The sequence below is a fragment of the Diadema setosum genome, chromosome 16 (genome assembly GCF_964275005.1).
Source record: "Diadema setosum chromosome 16, eeDiaSeto1, whole genome shotgun sequence".
Classification (NCBI taxonomy): Eukaryota; Metazoa; Echinodermata; class Echinoidea; order Diadematoida; family Diadematidae; genus Diadema; species Diadema setosum.
Window position 1 is genome coordinate 29,616,403 of NC_092700.1, and position 12,679 is coordinate 29,629,081.

At 38.1% G+C, this 12,679-nt stretch overlaps 1 protein-coding gene across 1 annotated transcript; it reads right to left on the reverse strand.

Moving 5' to 3' along the window:
* Window positions 1-1,540: 1,540 nt before the first annotated feature.
* On the reverse strand, window positions 1,541-11,408 carry LOC140239802 (uncharacterized). The gene is made up of 7 exons (XM_072319621.1): window positions 11,272-11,408; window positions 8,150-8,296; window positions 6,388-6,660; window positions 5,252-5,306; window positions 4,231-4,449; window positions 3,095-3,391; window positions 1,541-2,026 (listed from the first exon to the last, which is right to left on the reverse strand). The coding sequence occupies exons 1-7, from the start codon at window positions 11,406-11,408 to the stop codon at window positions 1,541-1,543; spliced, it is 1,614 nt and encodes a 537-aa protein (XP_072175722.1).
* Between the last annotated feature and the right edge of the window lie 1,271 nt (window positions 11,409-12,679).

Genomic DNA, 12,679 nt, shown 5'->3' on the forward strand with positions numbered 1-12,679 from the left:
AACAGTTGCACAACAGTTACCTACGCCTTACGAGTGATTTACGAACGCCATACAAACTCGAAGAGTTGTTTGTAAGAACGCCGTACGAATCTCTGTTCGTAAGGCATTCTTACAAAAGACGTAAGAGCCCCCTATGAAAAACTGTGTTCTTTAATACAATTGTCATAAGAATTTAAGGCTTCTAGAATTTTCTCTCGACCGTATACAAAATCTTGCGTAGTTCTTGCGATGTTCGTACAACGTTCGTCAGGCCGCCTTCAGAAGAGAGGGTTTCGTACGAAGTTAAAAACATTCTTGGTCAAGACCATCGACCAGGATACGAACTTACGAGCGTCCAGGTCTTGATACTGGATGATGGAGCGCGGGTCACCTCTGTGGAGAGGTTGAAAGTACAGCTGGAGAATGCATTTCGTTCCTTCATTGGTACATTCATTCATTCATTCATTCATTCATTCATTCATTCATTCATTCATTCATTTTGATTTCAAGACACTTAAACAACAAAACAGCAAAATCTTTTTTTTTTCAATTGATTGACAAATTGCCCTACATCGACGTAAAGAAGCACCGAATTGATCAGTGTTTTAGTAGTAGCCATGATAAAAAAATCATGGGCTTACGTACTCGACCAGGATTCGAACCTACGACCTCCTAATCTCCGGACAGGCGTCATCTCCACTAGACCACGGAGCTTCCGCCCGACAGCAAGTGTACGCCCATGATTTTTTGAATGAAGACAATATAAGTACCACACAATTTGTTTCAATGCCTTTTTTATTTGGAAAAACAATGTCCAAAACATCAATATTCAACAAGGGTCACTGACTGTACGACATCGACGTCTTCAAAGAATCACTGGGTATGTTACCAAAAATTCAACACCTTGTTTCGGAAAGGCGTTGAATTACGATTGTTGGCCATACCCTATGCATGGCGGATAATTATAACTAAACAAAGCATTGTTATTTATTTACAGTTATTGGTAAATCCTGGCCGATTCTCATCTAATAAACATTAGCTGCTGGTATATGCCCTATCCCCATCCCCCCCCCCCCAAAAAAAAAAAAAAAAAAAAAAAAAATCCGAACAAACATTTTCAACAGTTGTACTTAATTGTACCCTCAGTGTTCTCATCGGCAGATGTCTGCGCCGTATATGAATGCGTTTTTATTTTGCTCTCTCCTTTTCTTCAATTTCTTCTCCTTTTTCCTTCTCTCTTTCGTTCTGACTTTCTTTTTCTTCTTCTTATTCTTCTTCCTTTTGTTTCATTGTTACCGTTATGACTATCGGTAACATTGCTACAGAACGACATTTCCATATTTTTTGGGCATTATACATGCGTGTTCCACTTTTCTCATCAAGCACTCAAAACAGTTCAGTTTCTCATATTAATTAGTGTAGTATTTATTTCGGAAATATTTTTATGAAATATCTGAATATCTACACATTACTCATCATTACCATGTGATCACACGTTGGATCGAGCGCCTTATTTTCTATTCTATTCTATTAACATGTACGCTGGTCTTGCAAAATTAAGCTACATCCCGTTATGCATATTATTCAAATCATTGTTGAGAGTTCCGCCGTTCAGAACCATGCTCGTGCGGCCAGGAGCGATCAGCGGTATTTCTTCGCTACCACTGGAAGCTCCCATTCCGTTCTTCCACTTGTTAAGGACCCTCGCCGGGTGTTTCCTCAATATACAGTCCAAAGCGAGCGCGGTTGTGTTGGCCACAGCGGTTCCGGTGAGGATCACCGCGCACAGCAAAATCAAGGCGTGGCGAAGACCCAGCACCGCGGTCGCAGGTGTGACGAGCAGCGAGAACGAACCCCCGAACGAATATAGGAAGAGGTAGAGCAAGGCGAAGATAAGCGTTTTGCAGTTCGCTGGAGCGAGATCAGAGGTCACGGCGAGGACGAGCACAACCGACCAGTCGCTGAAAACAATGATGATACCGTGGATGACGATGAAGACGGAGGAGTCGACGACAAAGGCAAACGGGCCAATGACAGCGGCAGCGATCTGGACATGAATAGAAAAAAAAACAACAATTATTCGAACAATTTCATTAATAGATACCAATCTTCGCTAATTTTCAAGATGACTTGAGGTCTTAAAAAAATATTGCAGACACACGATGAGCAATCATTCACGTTCTCGTGTATCAGTCAGCAGGAGGTCAGTGAGCGCTTAATGTTGGAACGACACATGTTTTCAACGGGCTAGGACCAACATCCTTACACTCTCTAAATTAATGTCAGTAGTACCAATCTATTACATAGTATTCTTTTTTTAATGGACATGTCCAACCCCTCCGTGAATTGTGGAATTCTTTTTTTTTTTTTGTCTTGAAATTGCTTAAAGAATAGTAAAACAAATCAGAAGACTGGCTGTACAAAATCAATGAGAGAACGAATTCGACGCACTGAGCGATGAAATCATTCAAAATTTTAACATGAACCCAACCAACATCACGTCATACTCCAGCATTTTTTTTTTGCCGAATTTGATGCATTTCCTACATCTCCTTTCGCCCTTCTTCCTTTCTTTATAAATAGGGCTTATTGTACAATGAGACTCGTAAATACAGGACCATTAAAAAAAAGAAGAAAAGGAAAAGGAAAACAGCAACAACAGCACTAAGAAAACAACAACGCCCATGGGAAACAGCAAAAACACAATTTATTTGTTGAGAGGTGACCTTTATAGAAAGGTTCATTGACGTGTCGAATCATCTGTGAAGAGAAACATATTCTGGTGGTCTTCATGTACAGGGTATCTTGACGTAAGATGGCCGCTAAAGTAGCTTTAAATATAGTTGGTTGAATCAAGGAGCAAGGAGGTACATTGTACGTACCACCTTGGTTGAATGTAGTGCTATGGGATTTCCACTATACGACCACGGAGCCAACTGTTTAGTAGCTCCATGATACGACGTCGAGCTTATAGAGTATCACGACACAAATATGTATTAAAGGAGGACTTTTGTGGACCAAGGGCATATTCACAAACAGATCACACGTCGGACATGTTCATGCACCCACGTAAAACAAGAGGACGTGAGAAAATTATGGGGACTTGACGCCTTACCGATAGACCAGCTAAAAGCGACAGTGTTGAGCGATGGCCATGGTTCTTCCGCAGACAGTCACTCAGAATCCCGCCGAGAATGCAGCCCAAGGATCCGGCCACCAAAGCGGCGTAAAACAGGTTGTTCACGTTGTAGCCATTGAAATACGTGAGGATGTAATTGGTGACGTTGTACGACATGATGAACCCGTAGGAACAACGACACATGCTCCCCAGGAGCACGGGGATCAGCACGGACCACGTGATCTCACTAACGCAAGCGCGCTGCTGCTCCATAAAAATCTTGAAGTATGACGTCTGAAATGACCAACGAAATATACACAAACATACACTTATGATGCATAGTGAAGTGAGTAAATCCCATTCAAATAAAATGTACTCCCGTTATAACGAAGTCTTCTGGACTGGCGATGTTCTTTCGTTATATCGAAATGTTGTTATAACGGAACAATATAGTGTATAAAAGTGTATAGATAATAATTTTTGGATCTGAATTCTAACTTCGTTCGTTGTAACGAGAATTTCGTTATAACAGTATTCGTTATAACCGGAGTGCACTGTATCGAGCATTTATTACTCAGTAATGATGTGTTTGAGGACATATGGTCGCACTTGACTCGACTAAAGTTCTTAACGGAGCTGTTGTGCCTCTAGAGTCGGTGAATAATGACACCAAAGGCTTCCAATGTTGCACGAAGTCTCGGGTTCGAGCCTCCGGATTTTAGTGGTAATGCCCTCAGGTGATGCATATTCAAGAATGCTTGTTTTTAACTTTATGGGATTTCATAAGATTTCTTGAGGATTTATATGCAGGTGAGAAAGGGAAACTTCGTGTTGTCGTAATATTATCGCCGCACTCAATTTGCATAATTATGTGATTGCCGCAAATACCACTGTTTAGTTCAAACATGTGAGCCTTCAAATTTCCTTTAATATTTGCTCGGTTTCTTTTTCTATTTTGTTATATTAACCTATTAATCAAAGCTAACATTATCATGGGTTTAGAATCTGTTTGCTTCAAATGCATGGATGCCTAAACATTGTAGTGGGTATGTACAAAAGAAAAAAAAAAGGAAAAAATCTATCACAACTAAAGAAGTAGGCCTACATCCTAATTGCTAAAGCGTGAGACCTACCAACGAGGAATTCGAACCAGTGCTTAACGTCCGCTGTTTGTCCCGGGGAGGCTCGGCCATCAACAGGGCTGCCAGTCCGAGGATGATACCGACTGTGCCCGCAATGACGTAACACAATCGCCATCCCAACACGTTGCTGGCGGCGACGAAGAGATACCCGACGCCGTTTCCGACGACGCGGCCAAACGACACGGCACCGAACGCCAAGGCGAGTACTTCCTGAAAATATAGAGAAGATGGACGAGCAAAAGAAGCATAACTGCACTGGAAAAAGACAACAACAACAACAACAACAACAACAACAACAACAACATCAGAAAAGGTTTTAAAAAGTCTGGCCGTAACTGCATAAAATGTTTTTATTAGCATTCAAGTATTTTAGCACCAATTTGTGTCAACATTATATGTTGGAGCAACACATACATGGCATAATTCGTATGATATTTAGCTCATACTCTTATTATTTGGGATTGTGTATACATGCGTGGGTGTAATGGTATGCACACAATGCATTCAGGACTCATAGATTAGCATGTATACCAGCAGGTGGCAAGGAATCTGCCGGAGAGGAGAATGTACCAAAATTCTTGAGTGGCATGGACATAATTGGTTTCATCTATAACTATACTCAGTAAACAGTAAACAACAAGTTTCAACGCAACAACACGTAGCATACCCCCATTTTCTAGGCTTGTGAGATGAAAATTTAATCAACTATGGGGTGATGTGCGTTTATTCCGAAGGTTCATTAATCCTAAAAATAAAAGGGTTCGTTATTCCGAATGTTCATTATTCCGAAGGATTGATTAAAAAAAAAAAAAAACTTTGTATGCCTAGGCTTATGTTTCTTAATCCAAAAATGTATTAGGGTTCGTTAATCCAAATATATTTGTGGCGTCGTTCCGAGGGTTCGTTGTTCCAAAGCTTGTGTTATAGTCCGAAAGTGTGTTTTTGTCCATTTTTTTTTATCATTTTTGCACTGTTCTGTTCTTTAACGGTCCTCTTTGTCAGTGTTCCTTACCGGTTTGACGATGAGAGACATGTAAGCCATTATGAAGGTAGTGAAGGGACCAGTACTGAAGAGAGAGAGAGAGAGAGAGAGAAGGTCAAAAGCAAAATACGTAAGTATCTATATGTTCAATATATATTATTATATATAAAAATGTACACTATTAGGAATTTTCTCGTGATTACTTGATTTCATTTAGTGTAGCTTGCTTTTACAAATGCTTAAGTTTCCTGCTTTATGTTATTTGGGTGCATTATTCTTAATTCTTTTTGTTTACTCTATTTTTAGACTTTTCCGGTTAAAAGTTCTTGTAATTCATCTTTAGATTTCAGAGGGCTTTAATTAAAGCATTTCTTACTTTTATCTCATTCATTTCAAAGGTTTTAATTTTATGGATAAATTCAAATTAAGTTTACTTTATCTTATTGTCTCTTTTTTTTTTTGACGTGTAGTATAAATTCTGAATTTGCGTCTATATTTTTTATATCTCTTATGTATTGTATAATGTAAGTAGGGCCTGCAGTTGTGTACATGATGTTTGTTTTTAAAGGGACTGTACAGTACTGGTTGAGGTGGGGATTCATGTTTCGAACATTCCTAAGTGAGATAATGAAAAGCCTCTTATGAAATATGAAAGAGCATGTAATTTTAAGAAGGATTCAACGTTTGTTTGATAAATATTGGTTTTTCAAATGGCTGAGATATCCAAAGAAGTGCTAATAATAAAAGGCGACATGCCATAACTTTATTAGGATCTCTTTGTTTCACCTTGTTTTTGGATATCTCAGCCATTTCAAAACCGAATTTCATCGAATAAACTTTTGATACCCCTTAGAACTGCATGCTCTTTGACATCTCATAGAGTGGTTGCTAAATATCTCGCAAAACGTTAAAAGCTAAATCCTCACCTCGACCAGAAATGTACACACCCTTTAACTTTATACATTTTCTGCATTTGATGATCCGGTCTTTAGATTCAATTCATATTTTATATTCATTTATTCTTTTAATAATAATAGTTATACCATGATATGATATGAATTGAATGAATGGAATTGATTATCACTCCAAATCTTCATCTCGTGAATATATCATATAAATCCCGTCTCGAGGAAATCTATAGAACTACAGGAACTACTTTCACTCACAAAATCCCAAACAGGAACCGGAGAAAGGCAACCGCCCAGTACGAGTTAACGAATGCTGTCCCGAGCGTGCACAGACTCCAAGCAACGGTCAGCGAGGCTATGGTGGCGATGTGCGGGACCCCAGCGGCCTGAAGGAGGACGGTGATGGGTACAGCGGACACCCCCTCGATGATCAGATAAACTGGCCCGGCTAGGATATCGTATAGAGTACCCATACCCGTGTATTCAATGATGCATGCATCAGGTGAGAAGCTGGTACTGTTGGCGTCACAGCTGTTGATTAGATATAATTTGATTTGAGAAAAAGATTGTTTTGCAGGTATTGTTGTTTTCCAAGCGCGATTGCAAATACGACAATGGCTATAAACAAATAATCAAGGGACAGAAACAACTCTGAAAAACAGTATATTTCTTGACACTGTGTAGCCTAAATCTACAACGATAACGTAACTTGTTCACCTCACATGAAAATAAAACAGAAGTACATAAGATATTTTGTTAACATTATCCAATGCAGATGCAAGATTCGGAAAATCAATAGCTGTATTGTTTTGTTGCGTTTTTCGAGTATTAGTCCTTTTCCCATACAGAAAGTAACGTATGACTGATCATTCAAACATCAAAGTGTTAGGAGAATTAGATTACTGCTCTATAATAATCATGCAAAGACATTAACAGTATTAAACATTCATTTAAAAGTCATCAAATTTTAGATTCATTGTCAATGGGAGTTCTTGACTAGTCTGAGGCGCCACGGTTGCCATATATAATTATTACCTGCTTTTGTTTTCTTATTCATGGTCCCTGTCTGCAAAGTATGAGTTTAGTTCAAGCCATGCATGTATATTCATTAGATACCCGGTTATTGCGGAAGCAATTTCTCTCGACCGCCACTTAACAGAAGCCTGGGATCACTGCATACACAGTTTTATTATTTTTTTTTTCCTATTTTGATGCCCATCAGAACGTTTCTGTATATTGGTGTATAGAACTGAAATTAAACATACAAAACTACCAGTTTAAGGCAATACACAAATGACACATGCAATACATACGCATAATATGTGTGATCCAGAGTAGAATATGTAGATTATTCAAACCTAGAAACGAAATTCACACTTGACAATACCCAGTATAGGTAGACAAAATTTGGCACCTACTTATAATCTTGTTTATAGTCTCTGAAACAAGTACCACCTTTAATCTAGTCTTTTAATGCTGAAAGCTGTATAACCAGTTTGTCAAACGGTTGCTCTGGAACATAAAAAAATTAATTTATTTATCTATTTTTGTTTCAATTTGCTAAATAGTTTTCTCTGAGATCTCATCATCATCTAAATGCTTGGCAACTGTTTCTGTTTCTGTTTTGGGGTTACTTCAGAAAGAGCGCAGAAAGAAAACAAAAATCAAAAACTTCATCATCATTTTTCCCTATCAAACTACTATACAGGCCATGAAGTGAAAAATAATAATTGCTCAAGCGTTTGTTCTGCCGCCACTCCAAGACCTCATCCGAAAATCCATTGCATGATTACGACCAGGACAATTTTTTTGCTCTTCGACCCTTGACCCAACCAACTACATGTCTGACCGACTCCTCCTCCTTTTTTCCTGATTCCATGTGCCCCCCCCCCCACACACACACACACACACTCATCCCATAAAAACACACACAAAGGTGGAGGGGCAACAAAAGTTTTACAGCCCCGATACAGTTATAGTTGTGACAAAATGTTTCGATTCATGTTTTTTAAAGCCTTACCGACCAGGGAGAGTGCAGAATTCGCTGTACGTGACGTTAAGACTCCTCGCGTAGGAGCGGACCACGGTTTCGTTTGTCACCATACAAGCTGTCGCCCCAAATTCCAGGTCGTTGGCCATTCCGAATATCGTCCCAACCAGCAGATACCTTTTCGTCAGTAATAAGAATATACTATACTGAAAATAACGACAATGAGACCGATACTACTACTACTACTTCTACTACTACTACTATTACTACTACAACAACTACTACTACTCATATTAACTACTACTACTACAGTAGTATAAGTAGTAGTAGTAGTAGTAGTAGTAGTAGTAGTGGTGATTTAATTATCAGTTATGTAAATATGATAATGATGTATAGCATATAGCATTTAGTTAACGTCGTTGTAATGGTTATGATAAATACGAGTATGATGACAATGTATGACAGTATGATAATAGTGGAGGTAGCAGTATGAGTATAAGTAGTAGTAGTAGTAGTAGTAGTAGTAGTAGTAGTAGTAGTAGTAGTTGTTGTTGTTGTTTTGTAATGATGATAATAATGCATTTAATAACAATGTACCATACTGCCAAAACGGCAGTTCCTTTATCACTCCGAGCAGAAGATTAAGTTACAATTATCTGCCGTATAAACTTAAAAATTCAAAATGAGTGGATGAATACATAACGCGGTAGGCGCTTACATATTCATCCACTCATCTTGAAATCAGTGTGAGAGTGGGATTGAATTATGAGACTATAAAATATCGTCCGGAACTTAAAGCCAGCGTTTTTTCTCTCTAAGATAATCTTTATTCACATTCAAACCAAGGATGTTGAATATTACAAAATAAAGCAACAGAAAAGTTTAAAGAAGGCACGACAGAATAAACACGTCCTAGAATAGTTCATGAGTATTAACAGATCCAACACACAATGACAAACGTGACGGAGTGAAAGATCAAACCTGAAATAAAATAAACCAACAAATTATTTCAGTAGACCCAAATCGTGAATTCATTATTAAGATGTCATCACCCTGTTGCAGAGTTAAAGTGAAAACCTTCTCTTCTGTTATTGAATACTATTCATTAATATTGACAAACACTGACATACAAAATGCAATATCCATTTAAAGAACGAATTATGCTAATTGGAAAAAGCAAAGTAAAATAATGTTTTATTTTTTTAAATTCTATATGAATGTCAGTGTTTGTCGATTTTCACGCCACGTCCAAAGTGGTTTACTTCTCGCAGTTATATCATTTGATTAATTTTTCGATTTATTTGTCGTTTTAAAGCCAATCTATGTTGCCCATCATATGATTGACATAATGACAATATAACGTGTTTGAATGTTGCATTAATGCAAAGTATAATTTCTCGATGTATATATATATATATATATATATATATATATATGAAGAGTTTGTTTGCAAAAACCGATAAGTCCATATTTGCCAAATGGAGATATTTGCGATTAAAGGTCAAGAAAAATAAAGAGAATAATAAGAAAATTTGTGCTTCTTTTGACCATAACTTCAAAAATGTACCTTTATATGTAGTGACCAATATATCATTTAAAAGGTATTATTTTGTACTTTATGACAGAGACCGTACTTCAAATTCTTCAAAAATGGACTTATCGGTTTTTGCAAACAAACTCTTCATATATACAGGCGCGGTGGAGCACCCCAATTTGCATCTCATTATCGCCCGTTCTATTTGAATTTCCAACGGGCATACACGGCTGCCCGAAACTGTGTGCGTGAAAAAGTCAAATCTTTACCTTCTCCTTGTGCCGCTATGCGTGCCGCTAGTAAACTCAAACTTCCCACACTATCTAAGTTTTTAAAAACCTTCCTTTTGATGAAAAAATTATGAAATTTGCTGCACTAGAACTTGAGATATCAAAACGTTTTGAAAATCACCTCTCGCAAAACATGCTCTCTGTTTTTTTCCGACTGGACTATGGCCGGGCTCCAATGTGTCTGAAATTGGCAACATAATTTTATCAGGCCTAAATCCATATATGGTGAAAGTTTTCGCTTGGTTCCACCTGCAATTTTTGAGAAATCAACTTGTTTCTACAGGGTTTGGAATAGAAAATTGTAGTCAGCGAAACAATTGAAAATGACGTCATTTCCTTTCCCGTAATATTGGGCATGCGTGGTACGTGAGATTCAGGATGTCGTGCTCATTGTTGGTTTGCATGTGACGCAGTCAATTTTGCTGAGTGTCGCACGGCGGTGACTGCTAAGCTGCTGCCGCGCACGCTGCATGCAGCAATGCGTTGTGTGTGCTGTGACATGCAACACTACAGTGACGCGATTATATATACATGGGACCGACCTGTACGCTTTGCGTTCGTGTCATTTTCATCACCTTCTGTTTTTTTTCCGACACAACCATGGCCGGGAATATTACGGTATGAAATTTAAAATGCAAGCAGATAAATAAATTTCGGTGTACTTTGTTCGAATGGCGCTTTGGTTCCGCAATCACACTTCGTGAATTTTAGGATGATTTTCAAGGCATATTTTTGGTAATTTTGCTCGCCAGGTTTTCGCTAAAATTTCACATTTTATCATTGTCAAATCCTTTAATATGTTATATGTGCATATTCGGACATGTTTTCAAATTCAAACTAACTCAATTTTAATCCGAAAATAGGTTTCCTTAAATTGTTATTAGCTTAAAAAGTTGTTTACTTTTTCTCAACTACGCGAGTACATGTTGTTTACTTTATGCAAATGAGGCTCGGCTGCCGATGGATTTCTGCGAGATAATTGGGGTGCTCCACCGCGCCTGTATATCATATGCATAATATGGATACTAAGATATCAAAAGTATTTAAAAAAGCTTTATCTCGAGCTATTACTTGAGATACTTCCAAGCAGTGTTGTATACATACACAAAAAAAAGTTATAAGTAATTATAACTATACATATTCAAGAAACTTACCGTGTGTAAGTTTGTTGAATAAAGTAGGTTACTTTTTATGAAGTTGCAAGATGTATACTGTATACTTCCTTGAGAAAGAGAGAGAGAGAGAGAGAGAGAGAGAGAAACTGAGAAAGATAATAGAGTGAGGAAGAGTAAGAAAAAAACAACAACGGAGAGAGAGTGAGAACTTACTGCTGGGCATAGTTTGTGAGATAGAGAAGCGTCGCCATGGTGACGGCATACATCTTCTGGGTCCAGGTAACTTCGTCGTACCCCTCCTCAATGTTGGCTCCTTTTTCGACACGAGCACTAACAGTCTTCCACTCCATCACCACGCGAGAACGGCAAGCGATAATAATACCAGCTGCTATAGCATCAGCGCAAGATGCCTCTCTCTAATATTACAAGTAGGATATAGTTTATACAGACGACCTCGTGTTGTATAATATAATAACTATTACATTGATAATTATTTTGGTACAGTAATCAATCCCTTCTCTACAAATTACGTCCTAATGACTGGAGGCATTGCTGTTATGGTCATTAAACTTAGGAGAAAATAACCAGAGACGTATATACTAGAGGTATTGAAGTGGTGAGGTTTTTATTACCGAGCTCAAGACACAGACGGCTCTTTAGCAATCGCCGACAGCTGCTGGCGTTAACAACGACAAGACATAAAACCATTAAAAAAAAAAAAAAAAACCATTATGCCGTGTCCGCATTTTCTTCGCTCCTCTTCTTACTCAATAGCTATTCATGTATAGGCCTACCAGCAGATGCATATGTATTCTATTTCTTATACTGTGAGTACTTCATGAATTGACACAACGAGATCTCTTTCATCTTACATTCCATCACTCGTATGCATGTATGGATAACAATTCAGTTTGTCAAAAGCATGGCGCACACACTAGGAACATCGTTTCCCGTGGAATAATAGATGTCTCGTCGCCATTGCAAATTACAAGTTTAACTAGCCCAATCTCAATTGGTTTGCTTTCAGAGGAGTTCTCTTTTTTATAATCTTGCTTGTTCTTCTGACCTTCACAAGTCTATTCTATGCTCATCACCACTTCGACCTTGTGCTCACTTGTTCTTCTGACCTTCACATGTCCATTCTTTGCTCCCCTAGCTTTGACCTTGCTCTCACTTTAGAACTTTCGCTCTGTCCCTTCTCACTTTGACTTACTTGGTCTTTCAGAACTCTTGCTGCTCTCCGATAAGTTCAACATATTTGTCCTGATTTTCAAAGTTCTTGTCCTTATACCCTTCGCCCTTAACTCTCACTATCCTTTAGCCTCTTCAGCTTGCTCCCTTCGCCCTTAAAGATATTTCTATCTTTATATAATTTCTTCCAGTTTCACTTTATCACCATCATACATTTACGGATAAAAAACTAACAGAATGCTAATTCACAACTCATAATCTTTTACATATAAGCATCCGTTTTTACATATTGGTCCCGATATATAAAGATAGAAATATGTAGAATATGACTGAAACATTTTTTAATGAAACTGTGACATTAAAGTGTTATTGTAAAATGATGACATTATTCAATGAGCACATAGATAACAAGGAGCTCAAAGTCACAGGG